This window comes from Macrosteles quadrilineatus, unplaced genomic scaffold (genome assembly GCF_028750875.1).
Source record: "Macrosteles quadrilineatus isolate MER2022 unplaced genomic scaffold, UCM_ALF_1.0 Scaffold_4__1_contigs__length_99947679, whole genome shotgun sequence".
Classification (NCBI taxonomy): Eukaryota; Metazoa; Arthropoda; class Insecta; order Hemiptera; family Cicadellidae; genus Macrosteles; species Macrosteles quadrilineatus.
In genome coordinates, this window is record NW_026542597.1 from 48,022,514 (window position 1) to 48,050,199 (window position 27,686).

General features: G+C 33.8%; 1 protein-coding gene across 1 annotated transcript in view; it reads right to left on the reverse strand.

Annotated features, from left to right (window-relative positions):
* Positions 1-27,686, reverse strand: part of LOC128993344 (polycystic kidney disease protein 1-like 2) — an 88,399-nt gene that overhangs the window by 59,121 nt on the left and 1,592 nt on the right. The window contains exons 2-12 of the mRNA XM_054417184.1: positions 24,677-24,834; positions 21,948-22,188; positions 15,669-15,846; positions 14,580-14,833; positions 14,281-14,481; positions 12,846-12,973; positions 11,767-11,851; positions 11,190-11,284; positions 3,485-3,702; positions 2,243-2,339; positions 498-629 (exon numbers count right to left, since the gene is read on the reverse strand). Coding sequence (XP_054273159.1) covers positions 498-629; positions 2,243-2,339; positions 3,485-3,702; positions 11,190-11,284; positions 11,767-11,851; positions 12,846-12,973; positions 14,281-14,481; positions 14,580-14,833; positions 15,669-15,846; positions 21,948-22,188; positions 24,677-24,775 — 1,728 coding nt within the window. The 5' untranslated portion in view covers positions 24,776-24,834. The remainder of the gene's footprint in view (positions 1-497; positions 630-2,242; positions 2,340-3,484; positions 3,703-11,189; positions 11,285-11,766; positions 11,852-12,845; positions 12,974-14,280; positions 14,482-14,579; positions 14,834-15,668; positions 15,847-21,947; positions 22,189-24,676; positions 24,835-27,686) is intronic.

Genomic DNA, 27,686 nt, shown 5'->3' on the forward strand with positions numbered 1-27,686 from the left:
CACCTTCATCTCCGAATCGAGACGAAAGTTAAAACGTTTCCTGATTGGTCAACGAGTTACAGAAACCGAAAAAAAAAACTGGCAGCGAAGGCAGGCGCATGGCAGCTTTAACAGGCTTACAGCCGCGTACCGCTCAAAGGTGACCCCGCTGCTCATCTTCTCTCCCGTAGCCCGGCCTCAGACGCAGTCGAACAGCCAAACAACCAAACTGACACCAACGTCGTCTGCGGTCTTGGAATTGGAGGTTAGGTACGACGTCAGTTTAGTGTCGCGACTAGGCTTACTCAACAGCTTATGTTTAGCTGTTTAATGTTCGTGGTCTAGATCGTTATATTTTTACCCCCTACACATTTGACCCGTTACAGAGGGAAATCAATTTACTGTATTATGGTGATGTTTGATGTTTGGGATTGGTTAAGAAATTTCTGCTCCAGGGCGCCCTAAACCTGACTACTGTTTACTGTAATTGTAAACTAAGGATCACTGCATAATCTTACCATAGCCCAAACTTGAAAAGACTTGTCTGAAGACCCCACCATGGCAGGAGGTAAGCCTGGAGCTTGAATGTAAGACAGAATGTCTTTGGCCCAATCAAGGATGTCTTCAGTTTCTATTGCCGCTTCTCTTAACTGAAAATTGTGAGTTGCCAACAAGCTATAAATTATTTTACTTGAAATTAAATGAGAAATATTGTGTAACAGCACTTATTTTAAGCAAAACCTTGTTGTTTCACAAAAACAACTTGGAAGATACACAGGCCTGGGTTTTCATCATCATTTGAACACAAACCAATGTCCCATTGTTAAAAAGGGTAAGAGGTGTACAGAAAACTTTTTCACAAAAATATCCAAATACCCCCGCCGCAGCAAACCTGTCCTCTAACGAATTTCCATTTGCCTAAAATGATTTTCAATTAAGCTATTTAAATAACATTAGGTCAAAACGATCCCATCTAGTTTCAACAACTACATCTTTTTTGTGCTGCAAATTGAGCAAATCATCAGGTGATGATGTCAGCTATGATACCTATTTACAAATTCCATGCGACTTGACTTACCCTTCACTGGCATCGTATAGTGTGTGTTGTATATTTATCATAGAACATTAGTAATATTAGTATGTAATCGATCATGTGATTATGGTAGTAGGTATGTGGACTTGAGAGCGAGCAACGGAGGTTTCCGGTCTGAAATGTGATCATAGAAATGTACATTCAATGTATGTTGTTAAGATTAATAAAATGATGTGTTACCGTACCTAAAATTGTGTTTGATTAATACAGTATACATATTTGATAGAACAGTAGTTACTCTCTGGTCGATCAGTTTTCTAATTGTGTTCTTTCGTGTCATGTTTCATGCCTTTATGCAGGTTAATGTTATGATAATTCTTTAGTCTGCAACTCTTAAAAAATGCTAACGTATATTTAATTATTTAAGCCAGCTGTTCTGAAGTAAATACAGTTTTAACTGACTTGATGCTTGATCCTCGTGTGTAGGCGGGCCTACAGTTAGTTAATGTTCAAATCTTACTAATATTATAAGTCTGAAAGTTTGTGAGTTTACGTGTGTTTGTGTGTGTGTGTGTGTGTGTTGCTCAATCACGCATAATTTACTGGACGGATTGGGCTGAAATTTGGCATGATGATAGCTCACATTCTCGATTACATATAGGCATATTCTTATCTCAAAAATCCTTTCGGGCTCAGCCCCAGTGGCTCTGTAGTTCCCCATGTTAACCTTATGAGTATTCATATTTAAAGGGAATTAAAGAATTTAGTCAGCTGTTTCAACTTAACAAGTTCGTTCTATGATATGCAATAGCATTAAAAAGTTATAAGGTTTCCCAACAGGGTGCAGCACTATTATTTTTTTTTTTGCATATATGACAACACCTAATTTGAACTAATTTGAACTGTGATACACAATGAGAACTGTCAAAGTAGGATTGTTTACAGATAAGTTTGAGTTTTTAATTTAATGAATAATTTGTGATATTGGACGAATGTTTGATAATTTATTTTTTTCTATTGTTAAGGTGCATATTGTTTAGGTAGTACATTATGGCAATGATAGATGTGTTATACAATATCATACCGTAAATTTATGAACCAAATTTGATCAAACTGTGTCCTCCCCCCATTGCAAACGCAAAGCTTGAGTATAACTGCAATAAGCATTTAATACTTATATGGCAACCCCGTACGAAGTACGGGTGCTCTGCTAGTAGTGTTATAACTTACAAGATAAATGGTGTCGAAACCTGCAGCTTCTTCAGACATTCCTTCAGAAGTAGTGCGTAGATATTTTGATGCAGAGTGGAGATTATCGAGAACATTTCTGAGAATGAGAACTTACATTGTAATACCAAACACAAAAGTGGTTGTAATTTGTTTTCCAAAACAAATTCAACCGTAAGTTTATTTACAAATATCTCATCATGACAATAATCTGGGTTTGTGATGCTTCAATACTTAATACTTTTTAATGAAATGGTGACCATACAAAGTAGGTATTTTAAGCCAAGTATGAATGGAGATGAGTGTAGGATGGTGGCGCAATCGTGTAGTCTGTTTACCGATTAAGGCCGACTTATTCCTTAGACACAGCTGTTCATACAGCTAACGGCAACTAAGGGACCTACAGTTTATAGTGGAAACCGAATCACATTTTTGCCCTGGTATATACAAATTGGTCTAATTTTCAGGATAGTACTGCGGATAGTCATAGTACTCACTCGTACTGACGTTAATCCACACCAGGGAGTTTCGCATCCACAGTGCATGCCTATAAATATCCACAATTCGTAACCTCCAAGAAAATGGATTAAGACGCCACCCGTCCCAGTTTGATAAAATGATGCATAATTACCCATAGCTTGTTTTTAATAACTAGGAAGAAACCAGGCATGTCTGTCTGTATACTTAAAACTTTCTGACAGCAACACAGGAATCAACTTTCGGTTTAAATAGTGCGGGTTAATACCCTTTCTTACAATAGCTATTGGCAAAAGCAAAAAAATTATACCGCAACAGACCAAACTGAACTTATTTAAACTTCACAGTTTTAGAAGAAATTTTTACATTTACCATTCTATATTACAATGGTTGTAATACTATTATTTTTACCAAAACAAGAAATGAATTATAAAACTTGTGGTCAAGTTTGGTTCATTGACTATTTGTCTGCCGGCTCTTTTATTATATTTTTCATCATACGGGTACATGAATTATTATTTGTGTTTTCATTTTTACATGAAAAATATACTACTTGCATTTTGAATTTGGAAAACCCCTTGCAAAGAAGTAAAGAATTTAGACTTCTAGTGATATTGCAATGTTTAAAAACTCCAGCCGCTTGTTGTAATTTATTTATTTATTAAATGAATTAATTGATTCGTCTAAAAGATTACAGCATTTTCACTGCTGTTTCTGCTAAAATAATGATCAGAGTTGTAAAACATTCACAGCGGACTGTACACTTACGTAGTTATTTGAGTGATTTCGTCAGATGGTATCCACTGAGAGGTTTCCCTGTGAGCCGTAACTATTCCCAACAACTTAACCTGTCTTTTTATTATCTCAAATGTCGTTAAGGTCAAGTCAAAGTCCATTGTTGGCGTGTGCGGCGTGAACAAACTTTCGAGGACGTTTTTCATTGTCGAAACACTCAATTTGACATCAGCGACTGTATGCAGTCTAATCTAAATTAGTAAAGAGAACAGAATTAATATCTATAGAAGAGCCATGAACACTTATAAAAACATGATAGCCAAAGCAGTGGTTCTGACAACATACAGGACTAAGTTAGGATTATGTAGGACTTAGATTAAATTGCTATCATTTACTGAACAAACGGTTTGCAAATATAATCCCAAATCACCCTTCCAGTACATGAAGCTTTGCAAATAAATCTGTCGAACTACCCAAAGTAAATAAAAACTTTTTCCATCATTTATTTCAATACTTGGATCCTAAATATTACAATCTAATTTCAACATGATGTAAGTTATATTACGAATTATTTAACATTAATATAACAATGTACCTTACCTATGTGAAAAAGTATTAATCAGGTCCCTGTATTGTAGTTCTCCCATTTTAAGAAGGTGTGAGATAATTATTTAATCATAAAATTGACAATAAATTCATAAATTTATCCTACTTCCAACTTATATTATATATGTGAGAAAGTTTGGATGTATGTATGGATGTTTGTGACAAGTAAACGTGAAAAATACTAGTCGGATTGTGCTGAAATTTGGTGTGTTGATAGCTCACATGAGACATAAGATATGTTTATTTCCATTAAACATATATTACAAATGTTTTGGAAGAGTCAAACATTTTTCATGCAGAGCAGTTGTCAAATTGAGAAGTAAGTTACAAAGTGTACTTTGAAGTCTACTAAAAACAAAAATTGCATTTTAAGTTATTTAATTGGTCTTAAAGTAATATCACAGAGTTTATCGCTATCGAGAAGTAAAAACAACCATTTAAAAGTTAGAAAAACATTACAAAATTAGACAGGTTGTACTACAAAGCATTAGGTGAAGGCATAATAGTTAGACAATGACAACTAAAAACATAACTTTGACGAAGGAAGGTCTAAAAAGTGGGTTTGTAAAAAGGATTAACAGCTAGCCATTGGAACACTTTATGTTCAAAAGAATTATATGGGAGAGAGAACATAGATGTAGGAATCTTATTAATACATTGCATGCCCACCATTTCATAGCTTTTCTTGGATTTATCCAGTCCAACATAGGGAATGTCAAGTTTATTTCTGAATCGAGTATTGTGCTGGTGGACATCTTTACGGCAGTTAAAAGCATTTAAATACTTAAAACTAGTTAACAATAAATTAAAAATATACAAGTAAACAACAGTGAGAATTTTTTAATCTATAAACATTGGCTTATGTTGTTCAACAACATCTACTTAGGCTATTATTCTTAGAATCTTTTTCTGAATTACAAGAATCTTTTTTTACATGTGGGCTATTCTTATATTTATAGACGCATTCTTATCTCAAAAATCCTTTTGGGCTCTGCCCCAGTGGCTCTGGAGTTTCCTATGTTAACCTTATGAGTATCTATATATTAATAGGCAAGCATGTTTCTTTAAAACCTTTTTTCTCAGCTCGTGTGTATCGCAGGGAAAATCTACGCATACTGTTAGAAAGATATTTTCCTGTAGATGCGCAGAATTCCTTTAAAAATTAAAATAGGCTCCAATATAAGCACAAAAAAGAATTTGAAATTAAAAAAAAAAATTAATATGAACTTTATGGGTTGCCATGCTGGTGACGAAATATAAACAGAAAATCATAACATGTGGAAGAAATTACAATCAAACTAGAGAACCCATGCGGCTCAATGAGCCGCATAATATGACACATAACATTATTTCTGCTCCCAGTTATAACTGATAACTTCTAATGAATGCTAAACGATCTGCTTCAATTCGAGTTAACATGTTGCAACAAATTTTTTTCAGCTTTAAGAATTGAAGAAAATTGTTGCCTTACTGATAACCTGTGTTAAGTAATTTAAGTTGGGCCATTTTATTTCTTGATTTGAGATATCCCCCTAATCAAACGAATTATCTCCGTAAAGAATGCTGAAAAGTGGGGTGATATATGCAGGTCCATCAACCATTTAATGTGCTTCATTTTTTACCCACAAACTCTGGGTTACCAACTGGACAGCCATAATTTGCATTGAATAGGGCAGCAACACCATTAAATGTTGGTTAACGGATATTAACATGTTGTCTGTCAGTCACAGTATATGCCCCGCATCAGAACGTTTTCACAATGGAGTTTCTCTTAATACCTGTCCTAAAGTTTTGAAAGTATGGATTCATTTGTCGAAGATTTGGATAGCAATTTTCATTTCTCTTTTTGAACTGCATACATTATTTGCCTCTCCTGAATCATAAAAATCAACTTGACCGTAACTACTCGATAGTTGAATATGTAAACACAAATTCCTTTACTTAGTTTGGTCAGGGCCGCATTTAGCCAAACGGCGCCCCTAGGCACACAAAACAGTTGCGCCCTCCCTGCCGTAATATTGGTCGCGAAACGTAAATAATGTCACGATCATTATCATTGAGTTGTATATACAAGGATAATCCGTTGATATTTTAAATAAATCAACTCCTGTAAAATGTATAATATTGTATTAAACTTCACATTAATTGGCATATGACCTGTCCCTATACTACACCTCTAATGAGTTTAACTGAACAATGATAAATACTTTCCGTCAGAAAATCTTAATCTTGTAAAATGTAGAAGTGGAACATTTACAATACCACATTGTTTTATTGTGTTGTACACATTAACACGTAAAATACCTTTATGATGGACAACATTCATGTCCCGAAACATCATTAAAATTATTGTTATATAAATATTCACCTAATTCATCATCTCAAAGCGAAATACGGGCATGATTCAACAGTGTTTACTAACATAACAAAACAAAGCATATGAACAGAACGACTCAACAGGTAAGTTGACAGGAGAGAATTACACAGCTGAATTTTGGCAGTCGCTGCAGGGATGTCGTCGGGACTACCGCAAAACGACATATCACACGCAAAAGAGCAGGTTATTCCCACTGAGCTATTATAATAACTGGAGTCACCACTCTGTGTTTAAAAAACGTACCACTGTTTTTGCTGGGGTTTTTTCAGATTTCGTGTTGTTAAGTTGGCCGTGTGATCGGTTGGTGGGACTTGTCAAATTAGAGGCATCCTGTTGTTTTGTTGATAGTAAACAAAAATATGTCAACATTATGATTGCAATAAGTTTATTTATTTACTTTACGAACAACCCATTTTAACAAGATCATAAATACAACAGCGATGGTTCAATATAAGTTAAGTGGGTGGGCCTGTAGGGCATTGACAAAAATAATTATACTAGGCGTAGTAAAAATAATTACCAGGAAACTTGACTATTTTCACCTATAATCATAGCTTGAAAATAAGTTAGTATTTAGCAAAAGAACAATTCATAATGTTTCAAAATAACTTTAAACACACAGGTTTTAACGTTCAATAACTTAAATAAGTTGCGAGTCCATCAAATAACAGATAACCACAAATAAATAGCATGGATAGGTTAGAATGAATTGAATTTGACATCATCCCACCAACCGATCACAAGGCCAACCTAATAACACGAAACACCAAGAACAAACCAGCAAAAACAGTGGAACGTTTTTCTCTAATGATCAACGAGAGAGTAGTGACTCCAGTTATAATATATTTATCTCCATGGTAATTACCAACACGGCGGCAGTACCAAATAGTGCAATCTTTCTTCTTCTTCGATTTGCTTACTAAGTCCACGGCAAATTCAAACTACACTCAGAAGTGCCCGTGCGTCAGTGGGCTGGTAGCAGGGCTACCGGTCTGACGCGTGGGGGCGTACGTGGGATTCATTCAAGAAGTTAAAGTTTTGCGCCCCCTAAAATTTGGCGCCCTAGGCCTGGGCCTTGTGGGCCTAATGGGAAATGCAGTACTGAGTTTGGTCTAATATTGCCACTAAAACTTTTAATAGCAAATGAGTTTTAGAAACTTTTTATTTTTGACTTGAAATGTCTGCATTGTGTTAGTGAATTCAATCAAAAAACTTTGTATAAGTTTGTACGAGGAACATGTTGCCAAACCTAGAAGTAAAAAATCCATCCATTTGCGTTTTTTCTCAATTTAAGTAGAGCGATTAATACAAAAGTTTACATCAACAACATAAGGTCCGCCAAGGTTTGGTATAATCTTACTACTTGAACTTAGTTTCTACTAATTTTTTGAAATATCTCGATCTGTCAGTGTCAGAAGTCATTTCTTGCATGCATTCATTTGATTTAGATGAATTTTAGAAATAGGCAAGTTTACTTTACCACCGTGACAAGACAACACTATGTTCTTCGTATATTTTTACACTTCCAAAGTAAGTTGCATTGCAGAACTGGCAAATATTATTCATCTCACCAAGTGTTCTGGATGGACTCTCCTCATGCGCATAAGATATTTTATTATTAATTATCTCCTCCTCCCGATTTCAATATTTCTTCTTTGAACTTGAGGAATTTTCTGTTCTTTCAACAAAACTGATAACCTGTTTAACTTGATCTTAACCAACTGAATATTACAAACATTACAGTAATATTTACTCCCAAAAAGCTAATGAGTTTCTTTTTATAAACAGCTGTTTTTGATTTTAAATTTTTGCTATATTTCTTCTAGGGGAAAACCCGACTTTTAAGAGGGTCTCACGCCCTTAAGAGTAGAAATTTTAAAAGTCTAAAACCTTATTGCAAAGCTACATATTGAGACGAATCTTTTGACACCTTAAAAGTTGAAATTGGTCCACAAATAAGGGAGGAGTTGCGTTTAAAAAAAAACGGCTTCGTGTATCTATTATATTATTAAAGTGATACAATCAAATTTTATGTAAATGGTTAGGGCCATTAACCAAATAAAAATATAGGCATATGGCACATCAATATAAAGCTCAAAGTGTCTAGATTTGCCGAAAAGTATTGATGTGAACGAATTCTCTTAGGGCTCTGCCCCATAGGCTGATTTTCAAAGGGCTACGCCTTACATGAAAAGTTTAAGTTATTATTGAACAACAGCTGGTCAATGCAATTGACAACATATTGTTTATTTACATTTTTGTTTACTTATTTCATTATTTACTTTTATGTTCTAAAAAGAGGTACGGTAAATTAACATTGATGCTATTTCTATGAACAAATCATATCTTTTGGTCGCCCTAGAGGTTGTCGCCGATCTTTACAGGTAGTCGTGAAAAGGTACAACCGTGCCCACCTCGGCCACCTCAGGACGTAAGGTATGAAGGACTCGCTGCTTTTATTATTCCTTCTGATGAGAATTTCTTGAACTTGGGCCCTTTAAATGAAATAGTAGACATTGTAGTGCACGGCATTTTAAATATGAGAAATCTAGGAATCATTATACCCTGTGTTATTCGAATGGGAAAGTCTCTCTGTCACCAATTGGTAGTCGTCCTATCTTTATAGGTCTTTTATCTGGAGAATATGATAAGATTACGCCATTTTGTAGAACACATAAGGAGATATAATTCAGCATTATCATTTGTAATATTTGGTGCTGACGTAAGACATCCTAAAGGTTATGGGCCCTATTGTTTTATTGTATGTGGACAGGCCCATCACTACAAAAGAATGGAGAGCAATTCTAATGAGTTAGATCAGATTGATTAGATTTTGTAGGAATTGGGAGAAATTTTGACAGAAATAAATTCATACGCGAGATTGTATAAGAATCCAAACAAAGTTTTTACACCTGCATTTCTAATATTTATTTATTTTTAAATTGCCCAAACGAAGAGCGGGCCAAACAGCTGAGGTGTTAAATTATTAACACAGGTTTCGTATGATAAGATTATGCATACTGGTAAACCATGTATTGCCATCTATAAAAATTATTGGTTTTTCTTTTCCGAATCGGGTTAGCTCTTCTACTTGACCGATTTTCATAATGTTGGCCTTAAACTAAAGGTATGGACGCACCACAGATTTGCCATCAAGCATTGGCATTCATTTTGACGTATATTTCGAGTTATGCACAAACTGCCTCCCTGTACATTTCTTATAGGAGTTAAATTTGTTTTTTTCAAGTTCGTTTGGCTCTTCTACCCGACCGGTTTTCATAATTTTGGTCTTAAAGCTATGCAATTTGAGCTATTGATTATTAAGATCTGACTACCTAAAGCATACTGCTGAATCACGAATCAACAATAATTATAATCGTTTTAGTACTTATCTGCATAACTCTATTTTTATTTAAGTTATTTTATGTCTTGGTCTTAAAATACTTCTAGAAATTTCATTTTAGATATTGATAGTTTTAATCAGTTAAGTTCAATACAGTGTATCGCTCAATCAGAAAACATAAATTTGATATAAGAAAATCAAATTAAAACTTATTTTTATATAAGCCATCCTGAGTTGAACTGATTTGATTTGTATAGTTGTAAAATGGAGATGTCCGTTGAAATAAATAAATAAATAAATAATGTGCTTGCATGATAACACCAGTCTATACTAGCGTACTGAAAACCAATTCTATTTGGTATAGTTACACGTCTACTGCCCCAAAATGTATGCCACTGTGAACCTATAGTGTGGGCGCGTGTTAGGGTCTCCGGTCTGCGGGGATCCTTCCATGTCCAAGTCTGAGTTAAAATTTGAATCCTATTTGTTTACAATTGATATGTTTTATCCATAAGTAAATCCCAAAGTATCCATGAACTTTTGAGAAAACTACAAGTCACACCCCCCATAAACATATTTAAAATGTTCACCATGACTAAAAACCTTGCCCAAAACCATCCATTATTTCATAAATTGCCCTTTAAGGTCGTAATTCCGTTCTAAAGGGAACTTTCCATAGACTTATGTTAAAAATAACTCAGCTATTTGTTTGTTATTCTTTTAATTGATTACCTTATTGAACTCAGGAGGGATTTTTGTTTGTATTACTGTATTCTGATTTGTTTATTTCAGCTTTACTTAACCAATCAATAATTTCAATAATACTTATGAAGTCAAACGGGGCGAAGCCCGTGGGTAACAGCTAGTTATATATTATAGATAGATGTTTTACAGCATGGGGTTAAAATAGAGAAGCCTGTACAGTAAATATTTTTTGATTGAGTTTTCGACCACGGTACGGCCTCTAGTTCATATTTAAAAGGAATAAAGGAATTTTGTCAGCTGTTTCAACTACACAAGTTGGTTCTATGAGATTAAATAGTATTAAAAAGTTATAAGGTTTACCAACAGGGTGCAGCACCATTAATTTTTATTTATTTATGACAACATCTGATATGAACCGACTAGCAACAAAAAGCTGTGAGAAATGAGAAGTTTACTTTTATTATTGTTTAGGCAGTGGTAGAACATTATGGCTATGGTAGATGTGCCATAGATAGCATAACTTTTTTTAATCATGTCCTCTCCCATTGCAAACGCAAAGCACGAGTATAACTGCAATAAGCATTTTATACTTATACGCCAACCATGTACGAAGGACGGGTACTCTGCTAGTATTAATATATATTAATATAAAATATTTCTGTGTTCTTTCACTGGCCCAATCCAAAAATTGATGAAAATTAATTTACCTGGTCAAGAGGCAATAGAAGATCTATAAGCATCGAACTTTTATCCACCCAATCAGGTAGGATATCAGTAATGTAGGAAACAGCATTCATAGTAGCTAAAATGTTAAAAATTTCAATTATTAAGTGATCATTTTCAAAATAACCATTCTTAGAGTTTTACTTTTTTGGACTAGTTATATAATTAAATATGAAATTAAAAATTTCAAAATCTATCTATGTATTTAATATTCGAAAACATATTGTTTCTTGTGGCAACTAACTTGAGAGAATGGCTAGTCGAAGTCAAAACTACACTAGGAGACACGAGAGTCTGCAGTTGGTGGCAGCCAATACCAAGAATGGACTAGCGCGGCGTTGCAACATTATCCGTTCACTACTTCTCGACACTAGTACTAAACAATATTTTCAAATCGATCAGCTGGTATTATTAGATTTGGCAACACCGCACTCTCCTCATTGGCTCCTTCGAAGTCACAAGGTAAATAGGCTCCTACCTCAACTGCAGATATGCAGACTCTCGTGTACTGTAATTTTGATGTTGTATCTTATTTGTTATTGGAAAATAATATTTACCTACTTGAAAGATCCTCCAATCGGATAGTAGATGTAAGGTTTTCCATGATTTCATCCATCAGATCCTCGTCAACGGACCAAACTTCAAGCTATAAATGTAATAAAGATATTGTAGAACTTAAGTAAGTTTATAACATTTATTTTACTTAAATGAATGTTATCATTCCTGTAATTTGACAAGATTTAATACGAGGGTCGTTTTTTTAAGTGAGGGCGGGTTGTGCATATAGCTCCTTAGATTGCCTGTATGCCACAACGAGGCTCCTCGCCACTTACTGGCATCATTTGTGAACAGAACAGCGCCATTTGTAGCTCTGTAGCTGAAGAGAAGTGTACGCGCTTCACTGAGTGTTTAGAAAATTGTTTAAATTATTGAATCACTTGTCCCATGAGAGATAAGGTCAGTGATATGTTATGATATGTTTGTATACATCCAAAGCAGACATTCATCCCCAGATCAATTATACAGCATAATTATGAATTGTAGGCCTTAATGCAATATATGAGTGAGGTTAAAAAGTGGAAATGGGGCTAGAGAGTGTAAAAATGGCTGAGAAAACCTTTTTCCTTTGTGGTCTTCTGTGAGAAGTCTTGGGTACTCACGAAAAACACAATTCCTTCCTAAATAGACATTTTCATATTTACGGCCACTTTAAAATTTTCTAACCCATTTCTTCACTCAACCCTCGATCATTACTAAGAAGATATACACACAAACGGCCCTTACTTTGAAACAAACCTCCTAGTTTTCAAGATGTCTTAGTATTACAACACTTACAAATAATTCAACGATTTATCTTGAAGAATGGTCAACAATAGTAACAAATTAATTACAGAGTACAAGTCAATTAAAAGTGCTGCAACTATTCTTGCTTACAATCAGGTGAATTACTGTAGACAATAATATTGTATTTTAAAGTCAACTAGCTTATAGACTAATATTATTCAATCTTCAAAACAAATTTAACCGGGTTTCAGATTTCCCTGCTAATGTTGACTACGAGTATTTACCAATACTAAGGCCTGTACAGGTATATTCTGCAACAACTTTGGACTGCCGCCATTTTGTAACCAATAGCTTACCTTCACTTTAATAACCTTGACAGTGTAGATTCCTGAATCTTTGTGTTTTATATACACAGCAACATTCCCTCTTGTTAATTTTACACCTTCTAAACGTCCTAAGAACTCTGATGTACCCAGCATTCTACCTGAAAGCGATCCACTACAGTAGACTCCCTCTTATCCGGACTCCTCGGGACCGAGGCCAGTCCGGATAACGGTTTTTCCGGATATACCGAAGTCCCCAAAAACTTGTAAAAAAGGACCGTTTAAATGCTTATTTGACTTAAATTTAGGAGAGCATTGTATTAAGACACATGATCACTGGTCTCAAATCTTTCCCACGAAAACGGTCGTTTCAGTACCGCCCACTTCCTGCCGATCTAGTCCGGTTAAACCGATGTGCTGATAAAAATTGCCTGGTTAAAGAGATGTCATTTCTGCCGAATGTAGTCCGGTTTGGGGAGCGAGCTGGCGTAGTGGTTAGAGCGCGGGACTTCAGTCCCTGAGGTCCCGGGTTCGATCCCCGCCAAGTCACCAATGGATTTATCTAAGTGATAATGCCGCAACCCCTAGGTCTAGCCTGAAGTAATGTGAAAAACAATCCCAGGCTCGTGCCTAGCGTCCTAGGACAAAAAAAAAAAAAGTCCGGTTAAACCCATGTTCGGTTAAAAGGTGTCCGGATAAGAGGGAGTCTACTGTATCAATGTTCAATAGTTCAGTTCTGCTAATATGACATATTTGAATTGCAATTCACCTCAGAAATGTGTTCGGTAAAATAAATTGTAATTATTAACTGTACTTGTAACACTAATCTTTTGATATAACCTTCTAAACTTAAATACTGAGCAACAAGAACCTATTGTTAAAGACTTGGAATTAAGATTAGTAGTATCTTGAGCAAAGTGAGTTGGTGGCTCAGTCGGTAGCGTTGCGGACTTCTGGCCCAAGACAGCGATGTCATGGGTTCGGATCCTGGTCACTGCCACTAAAATGTATCAGTACAGTTCACCTTTGTACTGTACCGGCTCACTCCTTGCTTTGCTGTAAACGATCCACGCACGGGCGCTTAGTCTATGTGGACAAAATGCAAGGTTAAAAGAGGTCGCCAACCTCTTTATTAAAAAAAAAAATCTTTGACTAAATAATAATATCATTGACAGCTTTAGACTATTGATACTACACTATCCAATAGTCGATGATAGCTTAGTATGTTATAACTAACATTGCTGCTTGATGGTTTCACTTTCTGTAGATTCAATCCTTTTTTATAAGTTCCCGTCGTTAAATAGATCACAATTAGCACACTATAATCCTTACAGTAATTACATAAAATACAGAGTACTGCTGTGCTGACATGTCTATTAATAACTTAGCCCAATCCTTTTATAGGAGACTAGTTTAACACCAATACAAAGCTTGATTGCTATAATTTGTTGATAAAATTGAAAGTTACCTTTGAAAGCCGCTTTTGTTGCCATATCCTCTTCACTTTTGTCATAATACTCAAATACAAAGCCATCATGTCCATCACATGTGATAAAAAAATTTGTCACTCCTTTAATGCCTGACTCAGGTTCAATTTTGCAGTCCCCAGTATAGGAAATTGATATAGTCATGAAGCTATATTCTGCCAATTGCGTTGAATTACCAGATTCTGAAAAACGTTATTAAAGAAGCTTTAAAAATCAAGTTACTGACATCTTTCTGATAACAAAAAAAAAAAAAAAATACAGAGCCATATTTGACATGAACCTTGTAGCATGATGGAGTAGGAAGTTCCTAGTTCAAAAAAGCCTTGTCTGACTGCCAACATGTGGTTTGGTAAGTTCGCAAGCTTCTTAGATTGTAGCGAATAAGGAGTGGAATTATTCCCTTTTGAGCATGACCATTGAAACCTCTTTGTGGAATTGACTTGTTGGATGGATCCATGCTTCCCATACAATTTTGCCTTCAAAAATAACAACTCGTTCGGAAGAGTTCTTTCTCTGTGACAGTTTTGGATGCATCTGTAAAACAGTATCAGTAGCTTTACAATGTGTGAAGAAACAGAAACCATCCAAAAGTTATATACTTTGATAGTAGTTTATAGTAAGTTATTTATAGTTAGTTTGTGGAGACACAAAGTTTTTAATGGTTCTGTCTTTTTTCTTTAAAAAAAATTAACAATGAACTTTTCTTTTACATTTCTAACTAAAACTGATATAAGTTTATTTTTCTCCAAATTCATTTTCCAAATCATCAAGTCACAAAAGCCTTCAAGGATGCATGAAATCGTTATGGGATAAATTACAGATTTTAAATAACCGATTTTGGTTTTGATTAAATATCAAAACCAAAATCAGAGTTACTAATAGTTTCAAGAATAAAATGACATAAAAATATAGGAACCTTTCAAATTAAAAGTTTAGATACTTGATTAAAAATACTAATTTCCTAAAAAAAACTGTTGTTACCTAGGTTGATAGGATAACTAAAATAATAAACAAATGATTAAAATAAATACAGAACATATGGTTATTGTCTTTGACAGTTTAGTGGCACCACATTCTAAAGCCCCCCATACACGGGCGAGCATGTTCGCAAGCATGTTGGCGAACATGCTCGCAAACATGCTCGGCGTTGTCAACAGACGGACGAGCATGCTCGAGAACATGACCGCCGCTACCCCCCAGTAGGCCTACTCTTGCTTCTCTTGAGCTGTGACAGTCAAGTTATGGTTACCCATGTAAGTTACCCGTGTATGGGGGGCTTAACTTACAACAAATTGGTTGTATTAAGGTATTGATAAAATAAGTATTGAGCTAAAATAAAAATAATTTGATATAATTTAGCCATACTTACTCTATGAAATAATTAGTAGCTTCAGTAACAGTTTGATTTGCCACTTTGATAGTGACCTGACTGTATTGTGGAGCTATGTTTTTGTCTTTATATTGAATCGAGCTGTCAACCGCCAAAGTAAACTTGTACTGTGCATTAAACTGAATCTTTGCTGGGGGGAGATAAAAGTTTTGGTAAGCTGAAACAAAAAAGAGGATAACTTTTTAGGACAAATTAATCTTTAATCTGCGCCCTAATGGTTAAAAAAAATTAATTTTACAGCTAGTAGGAATTTAGATATTTGAAATTTAGAGGACAACCAGTTTATTTTGAAGTAAGTCATGAAATGTATAACTAAATGTTAATGCTCAACAAAGCCAATATATATAATTAATACGCTACATGAAACTTTGTCGGTTGAACTCCTCCGCCATTTCTTAATTGATTTTATTTGCGATTGGGGTTTAATATATTTGGACTTATTCAAAAGTAAAATAGTTTTCTGTGCTGCACACTATGGACACATTGTGGCACTATTTCAAATCATGGCTATTACAGAATTTTGTGATCATTCAAACCTACAAAACAGTTGGTGAAAGTAAACATCTGCTTTTAAATAATATTTATTTGTAAACATTGTAGTTCAAAAAGTCTGACATTGGCCCACATAAAACCCTTTGGGACGGATCCCTTTTGATGGATCTGCACCAAACTTCACAAAAACCATCCTTGAATAATGCTTAATAATGCCTGAAAGTTGCATTACAATCTGTTGAGCGGTTTGGAGTCCATAAGGTACATACATATATACATACATACACATTAGGGTGGGTCGAAAAAAATCAATAATATTTTTTCGAGTTGTAATACCTTGGAAAAGTTGCTAAACTGTAATACCAAAACAGTGTAAAAATATAAAAATATTGGTTGTTATCTTCCAGTTGCGCATGTGCTCTAAAGTTCAAACAAAAAATGAAAAACTCATATTTTTCAGAAATTTTTACAATTTTTAAATTTTTTATTTTTAACATGTAATAGAGTTTAAAATACCATCTACAAGACAATAAGAAATTGATATTTAAATAATAGTATTGTATGTTAATATCTTCCGGTCGCGCATCGGTTGCAAATATTGCCAAAAATCAAGAAAAACGTAATTTTGTAATATTCTTATTTAAAATATAATAATCAATATCAAAATGAAATACCAAAAATCTGTTTGTACACATTCAGATAGTAACCTAACAAAAACAACAGACAAAGTCAGTATTAATCTTTCGGTTGCGCATAGCAATACAAATTCACTTTAGCGCAGCACTTTCGGGTCAGTGACCCTGGCGATGCCATGTCATTCCGAAGTTTAAGATTCCAAAATTAAACGACAGGATGGAGATGATAATGTATCTCTGTGCTCACAAACTATAAAGTTTTCGATTCTAGTGACAGCAACCAAGGATCTTTACCTAAACTTTGAATAAAGACCTATGGTAAGCAAAATGAGGATGAACCTTAACTCTACTGTTTTGGTTAGCGACCGTTCCGATCGTGCTACAACTGCAATAGCCTCTATTGTTTTACATGAAGTTGGCATAGTCACTTTTTCTGACGATATGCAGGTAAGATAATTGTAAAATAAGGCGATGGCGAGCCATTACATTTCGAGCAAGTGAAGTATCTGTTCACAGACCGTGTAAAGGTTAAATAATCGACTCTGACCTTGGAATATTCTACCCGAGTTTTATAACCAATGTTAATGTTACCGGTTGTGCTGTATATTTATTATTTTATTAGTTATTATAGCGGGTTTACTTATTTTTAAATGCTCATGGGTTTGAATCATTTCACGCCTGGATAAAGCATTTTCTGACTCTTGTCCCCCTAGATTTGTTACTTAGACTATTTACTTTTAAGCCATAACTAACTGTTGTTTTAGGGGTTTGTACCTTTATTTAACGCCTAATAATTATGTAGGTGTTTATTTATGTCACGTGATTTACATTTTGACTTTGTCTGATACATAATTTTATCAATTTGGGCATAGTTTCTCATTTATTTTCTAGCTAAATACATTTTTTAGAAAACACCGTACTTTGTATGGCATTATTTGAACTGAAACGCTTTTATATAAAATATTGTATTGTAATTTACATACTTGACGGGAAATTATTATTTTGATAATACATTAACATAATGTTTCTTCTTAATAAATCGCAGAGAGGCACAGGTTTTTTGGTAAACATTGTCTATGTAAAGATTTGTAAAGATCTAAGTAAAAACTTTGAGTACCGTGAGAAGAATTCTTACAAATGAAGTTTACCTTTTGATGTTTTTTGTATTCGGCCTAAGGACTATGCCAACGTCTTGCAAAACATTAGAGGCTAATTGCAGTTGTAGCACGGTTTAAAAAACCATAACAATTGATAAACAATGCAGTAGACCTAGAGTTAATCCTCATTTGCCTACCATAGGTCTTTTTTTGGAATTGCTGTCTCTAAAATAGTATATTTTAGTTTTGTAATGTATCCGAACAGGGATACATTATCATCACAATCCTTTTGTTCAATTTTGGAATCTTAAACTTCGGAATCACATGGCGTCGCCAGGGTCACTGACCCGAAAATGCCGCGCTAAAGTGAATTTGTATTGCTACGCGCGACCGGAAGATCAATTCTGACTTTGTCTGTTGTTTTTGTTAGGTAAATATCTGAATGTGTACAAACAGATTTTCGATATTAAGTTTTGAGATCGATTATTGAATTTTAATTAAAACTAGTACAAAGTTATGTTTTTCTTAATTTTTGGCAATATTTGCAGACAATGCGCGACCGGAAGATATTATCATACAATACTATATTTTAATATAAATTTATTATTGTCTTGTATATGGCATTTTAAACTATTACATGTTGAAAATACAAAAATTAAAAATTGTAAAAATTTTGTAACAGGTCCAATAAATAATTAAATAAATAATAGTAAATAGTAATAATCGAACATAAACAAATGATTAATTATCGGAACGGTTCGGTAATCAAACCAATTATCAATATTCAGTTCAATAATGGACGCTCCGTTAGGTAACATGGTGGTTAAATTAGAGACAAATGGTTTCAAGAAAAGGATTAATCGTAAATGTTCCAAGATGGCTAGATGAGAGACCTGTTTGTCGTTGACGAAGAAGAAGGGCGGGATTAGACACAAATCGGTGTTCTGCGCATCCAGTTCGATTCGGTTGAGAACTACTGAAACGCTTTTGGTCTCTAAAACGGAAATTTTCCGTTTTCATGGTGTTGGCAGTTCCAGGGTTGAGCAACCGACGCGCAAGCTCGGTAACGAAGCAAGGCTTCTACACTTCTTCACTGATCTTCATACCGTTCGGACCTACGTCAGTTCCGTTACCAACTTTTATGTAATCTACCAGTCACCATGTCGATGTTAACACGTAAAATTTTATCCGAGTTACATCAAGTTAGAACTTGTATTTTGAGTGAAGATAGTCAAGTCGTGCCGGTCTATGCATTTTACTAAAATAATTTAAACGCCGCTTGAAAAGAAGTTCGGCTAGGAGGGCGACGCCATGACACCCACACCGGCATCGGACATGGGGACGCCACGGTCATCAACAACGTAGACTCGCAGGGTGACCATCTACACTACAGGCGGTGAACATCTCATCTCGCCTCTAACCCTAAGCTAAGTGTTTATACTTAAACTTAGTGGTTATGGCTACTTAAATATTCTATAGCCTAAAGTAAATTTGGTTTCTTACAAAACAATGTAAAATTAACTTCACTTTCAACAATCAAAGTATTAGAACAGATTTTCTTTTGTGTAAACTTTAGTCTAAATTAATAAAACAATCTTTTATGTTCTGACAGTTGTTCTTTATTTATTAAGTTAAAATGAAATAAGCCCCACCGAACCACGACCTGAGATAAGAGAAAGGCTCTACTAGCCTAAAGTGAAATTTAATTAAATAAGTTATGTAACTGGAGTGATTGACTGAGTGAAGGCCTAACACTAGTCAATAATTAATTCCAAGAAAAAAAGCGCACCGTTACAGTTTCTGAAAAAAATGAGTTTTTCATTTTTTGTTCAAACTTTAGAGCATATGCACAACCGGAAGATAACAACCAATATTTTAATATTTTTACACTGTTTTGGTGTAACAGTTTAGCACCTTTTCCAAGGTACTATTATTGATTAATTAATTAATTAATTAATTAATTAATTAATTATTGATTTTTTTTCGACCCACCCTAACATACATAGTTCCTCTTTTAGCGAATTACCCATATCGGGATTAAGCTATTACCGTAGGTCTCATGGTAAGACTTAGACCCGGGACCGATTTACTTTTTCATTTTGAGGTCCCCAGAGGCCAAAACACCATCCGTTCAAAATCACATATAAATATGTGTGTCCGTTAGCGCGATAACTCGAGCAAAGATTATCCGATTTTGATCAAATTTAGCACAAACCTGTAAACTGTAAACCTATGTTTATTCAAAAGAGTTCACAAACCAGCATAATTGGACCATGGGAAAGGAGGTTTATGGGGGGTTTTATGGGGTAAAAATGGGGTTTTACCATTTTTGACCCTATAAAACAAAACAATTTGCAATTTCTTTCTAAACCATTTTGTAGAGCTTAAAAAAATAAATAATGTAGTATTGAAGCGCTGTTGTATGCCGAACGGTCACAGAGAAAATTTTAAAAAAGTGTAATTTAAAATTCCCATGTTATTCTTAAGGAGAAAATGGAAACTGTTGTAGTTTACTCGTTTACGGATATATGTCAATAAAATTTGGCAGTTCTATTTATTTTATCCCATGCTATTGACGTATGGTCAATAAACACGTTTTACCTTCTCCGTAGCAGCAAGCCTAAGCACTCGTTAAATCTAATGTTATTTAAATTCAGAATAAATATGTCTTATTTATGTGAATACTAGCAGAGTACCCGTCCTTCGTACGGGGTTGGCATATAGGAATAAAATGCTTATTGCAGGTGTACTCAAGCTTTGCGTTTTCAATGGGGGAGGACACAGTTTGATAAAATTTGTAACTTCTTTAAATTTACCGTATACATAGTATTACACATCTACCATAGCCATAATGTTCTTCACCTAAACCACCTAAACAATAGAAAAAAATTAATTATTAAAAATTCGCAAAAAATCACAAATCATTCATTAAATTAAAAACATAAACAACTGTAAACAATCCTTCTTTGACAGTTCTTATTGCGTATCACAGCTTTTTGTTGCTGCTTAGTTCAAATTAGCTGTTTTCGTAAATGAAAAAAATAATGGTGCTGCGCCCTGCTCTGTTGGTAAATTTTATAACTTTTTAATGCTTTTTTGCATATAATAGAACCAACTTTTTTAGTTGAAACAGCTGACAAAATTCTTAAATTCCCTTTAAATATGAATACTCATAAGGTTAACATGGGGAACTACAGAGCGACTGGGGCGGAGCCCGAAAGGATTTTATAAGAATATGCCTATGTGTAAATTGGGAATGTGAGCTATCATCGTGCCAAATTTCAGCCCAATCCGTCCAGTAGTTAATGCGTGATTGAACTTCAAACAAACAAACAAACAAACAGACACATAAACTTTCACATTTATAATATTAGTAAGATTTTAGTAAAATATAATCAGACAAGTTGAAATTCGCTTGGTCTGCAGGTTTGCTGCGGCGGGGGTATTATAGATATAGATTGTTTTTATGTATTTGAAGATTTCCTAAAATATACAGACAAAAGTAATAACTGCAAAAGCTCTTGAATCATCATAGAGTTTTAAACTACAGTAGATATAAAACTGAGACTGGGACGGGTGGCGTCGTCCTGTAATGCAGCTACTAGGAGGTCATGAATTGTGGATATTTATAGGCATGCACTGTGGATGCGATAGTCCCTGGTATGGAGTAACGTCCGCACGAGTGAGTACTATGACTATCCGCAGTACTATCCTGATAATTCGTATATACCAAGGCTAAAGTGTGGGTCGGATTCCACTGTAAGCTGTAGGTCCCTTAGTTACCATTAGCTGCATGGGCTATTAATTAACAGCTGTGTCTTAGGAATGTTGGCCTTAGTCACTAACAAGACTACAAGATCGCGCCACTCATCCTACACTCATCTCCATTCATACTTGGCTTAAAATACCTACTTTGTATGGTCGCCATGTCATTGAAAAGTATTAAAGTATATAAGTATTAAGTATATTTTAAATGTAGTTACTTGGTTTTATTGTACTTAAATTTTATTAGCTAGTAGTTTTGTTTAGTTTACCTTGCAACCAATTATAAGGGGCTTTTTTATTAAAGTCACAGGTATCTTCACAACCTGTGATGTTTTTTGTTAGGCATTCACAGGTCCAGAGGAGCTTTGTTGACTGTTGGCGTTTGAAGGGTTCGTTTGGATCATAGGAACGTGAAGCAGTGAGGGTTAATCCTTCATCTTTTACTATTTCTCTTACCTCACCTCCATCAATAACAGCCTCTAAAGGCCAAGGCGTCACTTTGAAGTAACACTAAAATCAAGCAAAACAACAAATGTGATTTAATTATTGTTGTAATATTACTGTTTGTATAGCTTGTGATTGACATAGTGATAATAATAATCAGTCTGAATCAAACTTGTTTATGAGGTGTTATCAGTAAGGGTCAAATAACCCATATCGTACCTTATTTTGCTTGGATAGCTCGTCAAGATGTTCAGGGTTTGCTCGCAATATGGGTCCGCCGCGCCTACCGCTTGGCCTTATTCATATTCATATTTAAACATCTTTATTCATCATAACTCATGGTGGTACAGTGAAGAGTGGCAAAATGTCAAAATAAAAAAAAAAAAATACTATTTCTATTTCTGGGATGTGGAAAACCCATCAAAAGAATATATAATGCTAAATTTATTATATAATCTTTCAGAATTTTCTTGAACTTTGATAGGTCTATTTTTTTTTATATGAATTCAGGGAAAATTTAAAAAAAAACGTTACCAGCATATGAGGGTTTTTTCAAAAAGTTTTAACTTGTGAGGCTGGACAAACTAACTTTCTAAAATTACGATAAAAATGCAATGAATTTATTACTTCCTCTGATTAATTTTTTTGTGATAAGAATTGTTTCATAAATAAATAAATTGCATATAAACTTTTAACATTTGTAATAATTTCTTAAAATGTTCTTTTGTCGAATCATCTTGTTTAAGCTTGAGCATTATTCAGATTTTGCCGCTTCAGAATGCTATCCATATTTAATATTTTTTTTACCCATACAATGCTAAACCGAATGAAAGATGAGAGTGAATGTGAGCAAAATAAATATATACTTTTAGGGTTTTCAAATTACAATAAAAAGATGTTTTTTATAATGTGAAAATTTAATATTGCGAGTTAATTTTGATTAAAACTTACTGTGTGTGTTTATCACAATTCAAGTTTTCATCTATTGTCAAACCCCAAAAGTTGATTTGATTTTCCTTTTGAATGTTATTTGAGTTGTAAGTTATCGTTGGTTCTTTTGTGATTTTGTTCTGTTCTGTTTTAAAATTTATAAATTTAGTTTTCGTTGAATTTAATAATAAGTTATGATTGTAGAAATAGTTTCCAATATTCTCTAATTCTACATATGTAAAAATTTCAGTTTCTTCTGGGAGTTAGACAATACAATCAAATTAGAATCATCAGCGTAAAGACATAATTTAGAATTTTGCTTATAATAATGTATCTTCCATGCCCTTAAGGTAACAAAAAAAGCAAAAGGTCCTACAATTGAACCTTGTGGCACCTCAAATTTAATTGGCTGATAAGTGTTCGAATGATGATTTGATAATTCTATTATGATTTGTCAAATGGGTAATTTCCACGAATTGAGATCTATTTGTCAAATAGGAAGAAAACCAATTAAGGGCTCTTGTAGATATTCCAATTATTTTAAGTTTCTCTAGTAATTTACTATGTTTTACTGTTTTACACTTTTGAACTCTTTGGAAAGGTCCATAAATATGCCAATTGTATAATTTTCTTTGTCTACTGATTTAATGACTGATTTAATACAGAAACAGAAGGAGGGTGACAACCTATGAGAATCAGCACACCGACGCACCAAATATAAATTATTCTATAGCAGGAGCAAAACTCACTCTCACTCAACAAATTGAGTACTGTATCGCTCAATTGATTCAGCACACCAGCGCACGCACTGATGGATAAAGGTTGAATAAACCAAGATGATGTTTTAACTTCACACATGAATAATCTTATGACCATATTGTATATTTCTCATAGGCACCGATTCAGGCTTAGCATATGCGGCCGAGCAGCAACAAACAAATAATAAAGAAAAAGTAAAATCTAACAAAATATGTAGCTTACCTCGGCATAACAAAACAATCAACCTCGCACAATAGACTATAAATTATATTCTTGTTGATAAATAAATCCTAATAAGATCCCAGTTATACCAAATATACTTCTTTGGTTCAATGATATTAAATATACAATTTCAATTAAAATCATACAAGTTCTAAGTAAATTAATCTTGCCTAAGCTATAAGATAAATCAAAGTAATTCTACCAACTATAATAACCTAGACAGTACCTATATAGGAATACAGTTGTACCACAATATTTATTTATTTCATTATTCGTATTATCATTTTGCATGGCTACAGTATGCCTTAGCTATCAGCTCGACTGCCTTTTGCACAGTCACGGCAAAGAGATGTGTGTGAAAACCTTCTGCTCAAGTCAACTTCTTACTTTTCCCTTAATAGCCGCATTCATCTTGGCACCCCTTGAGTCTTGAACTAGAGTTGTGACGTGTCTTGTGTTACGCCAGTCATTATTGCCATCGTACCCAATGCAATCGTTCCGTTCACAAATATTAAAGACCAAAATTTACCCCCTAACAAAAATTGACCCATACAATTAAGTTACCATGAATAAGATGTCACTATGAAACACATTACCAGAAATAACAAACCTTATAAACTTTAGTGTCAAAAAGGATTTTTACCTCATCAAAGTTCTCATTTGTGGACGCCTGAATAACTCTTTTAATCTTGAGATTGATTCGATATATTCCAAATTTGAGGGTAAACGGATTAAAATTCATAAAATTCCCAATTTCTATTCCTTCATCTGACTCTTCGTCAAATCCATTTTTTATGAAATCTGCAAAGTAAAAGCTACATTAATCCTGGTTCAATCCATAATTTTTGATAGTACATAAACTCTTCATAAATATTTTATAGGGACAAAAACTTTGTTGTTGTTCATAAGTCATAACGAGTAGTTTATTGTGACCAAAAACTTTTACATTATTCTGGTTTTCCCAGATTAAACGGGTGACATTTCAATTATATACATTAAAAAAATATATAAATAAACTAATGTTTTGATAGTTCTGTTCACGTTTTAGGGCTACTTTTTTAATTAATAAGCAAAATAATAAAAACCAGAGTACCCTGAAATTCATTTTTTATTTAAACTGATTTTCATGCAGATTCAAAGAACACATCCAAGCCGTAAAATCAAACAATCAAACATCTCAACGATCAATGTATGCAGAACATATATTACAAAATAATCATAATTATGGCAAATTAGAAGAGTGTGTAAAAATTCTAAATTTTGAGAAAAAGGGAGAAAAAATGGATATAAAAGAAGAATTACAAATATACCTACATTCAAAAGAACACGGCGACCAAATTCTCATCTTACACATCTACATGTTAAAAAATACACCTAACCATTTAATCAAATTTTACTATACAAAACATATGTTACTAACTATTTATTTATTTTTATTGTTTACATACTTTCATAACACTCATACTGTGATCATGGCCTTAGTGCCGAAATACGTATCAGTTTAAATAAAAAATGAATTTCAGGGTACTCTGGTTTTTATTATTTTGCTTATTAAATAAACTAATATATATTGGCTTTAAAATGTTCTTTTAAAGCATAAAAAATCTTCCCAGTTGTCATTAAAAAAGTAATTGATAGAATAGTAAACTAGTAAAATATTCTTTACATTCCTCAATGTACTCTTTTGTTTTACTAAATATTGAATTAGGAAGTCTATTAAAAATCTTTATACTCATACTAGTGTACCTGTTGCTCGAATTCGGGCAATTGATAAGTATTACAGGCGTTATTTTAAAACAAATAACAGTCATAATTTCTGATGACTTTAAAAGATTCGACTCAAAGATTATGGAAATACTCAAGATGTACATAACAGATTGATATAATCAACATTTCTTGTATAACAAATTTCACAAAGAGTAATTACCATTTAAGCAGTTACTGTCATGACAGAAAGGTTGTATTTCTTTTGAACTAGATATCCTCATCCTTTCTAAGATACGTTGATTAACCCTCCCAGTGTTACTTGACGAAAATTCGACAAGCAGCACACTTTGTGTAGTGTTACTTGTCGATTTTTCGACACGCAGACATCGTTTACGGCGAAGGCTCTATGACTGACTGAATCGGATTGAACTGGATCGAGTTAGGTATCGTTCTTTCCGTAATATTCTAAGCTTTCTCCAGAGGTCTGTCTCTAAGCGCTATTCATTTTAGTTCCGAAAATATTGTAGCAGACAGCTGACGTGCGTGTATTTGTAAACAGCTAGGTTCCCCCGGACCGATGACTGATGTGTTTTATTACGTTTATCATTGTTTTAGTGTTAAAAATCAAAAGTAGTGATATACGTGGTGCATTATAAGAAGATTTAAGTGGTTTTGAAGTGCTGGTTGATGATCCTGAAGAAGTAGGTAGTGATATTGATGTAAATTATCAGCCAGATTCCTAGCTATGGTTAGGCTATGCATTCTTAGCTAAACGCTATGTACTGAAATCAGTTTTTTGCCCATAACTTATTTATTTGCAAATATACTTCCTTATATTATTATATATTCGTAATCCTCATAAAATTTAGAACAAAGTGGCTATTTTCAAATATTTATAGGCCTATAATTTATACAATTTCATTGAGCGCAAACTTATTTTTTTTTTTTAAACTTTCGAAATTATATTTTTTTTACCTAAAAATTTTTTTTTTTTTAAATGTTCCTTCTGTTTTATATATAATATTGAAGCCCATGATTTTCCAAACAAAATGGTATATAGAACATTATAATTAACATTGTTTTAAGCTTCTCAGATCCGTTTTAATAAAACCTTGCAAATGCGCCAAAAATAGGTGGACATTAAGGCCTAAACTATGGACACTTGGAGGGTTAACAACAATGCATGTAAACATGACCATTTACGTAACAATTTACAGTATTTGTTTTTTTGGAAATGCAGCATTGCTTTGTCATTTGCATTATTTGTTGCCAATGAAGCCGCATGACAATATGAACGAGGTCCATCATTTCAAGAATAAAAGCCAGCTTTACTATACAAGTATATTGATATTCCACTACACCTAATATTCCGAAGATATATTATATTGAACACTATACCGGTATGTAATTTATAAGTCTGAAATAACTGACATCCGCATGTCATGGAATCAGAGTTATGCTAAAAAAAATATTATTGCAAAATTTATAGGGTTATTCATTGGCACATTTTTTTTTTTATTTAGGCTAACTCTTTTTGTCGCAGTTTAGAAGAATTGTCGTAAGCCTTTAAAGCAACCGTCGATTTCGACGGGTTTCACCTAGTTATTTCTATTTCTTCTCCTTGGTGGTCTTCTTTAACCATAAAATAAAATGCTAAGAGGTGATAGTAAATTTCAAAAACGGGAAATTTGAATACAATGATAATTTATTAATTTAAATTTGATAATTTATTTTTTTATTGTTTAGGTGTAGTGGTAGAACATTATGGCTATGGTATATGTGTTATACTTTAGCTTCCGTAAATTAAAAGGACCAAATTTTTTCAAACCGTTTCCTCTTCCATTGCAAACACAAAGCATGAGTATAACTGCAATAATTATTTTTTACTTATAGGCCAACCCCGTACAAAGGACGGGTATTCTGCTAGTAATTTCATAAATGTACAA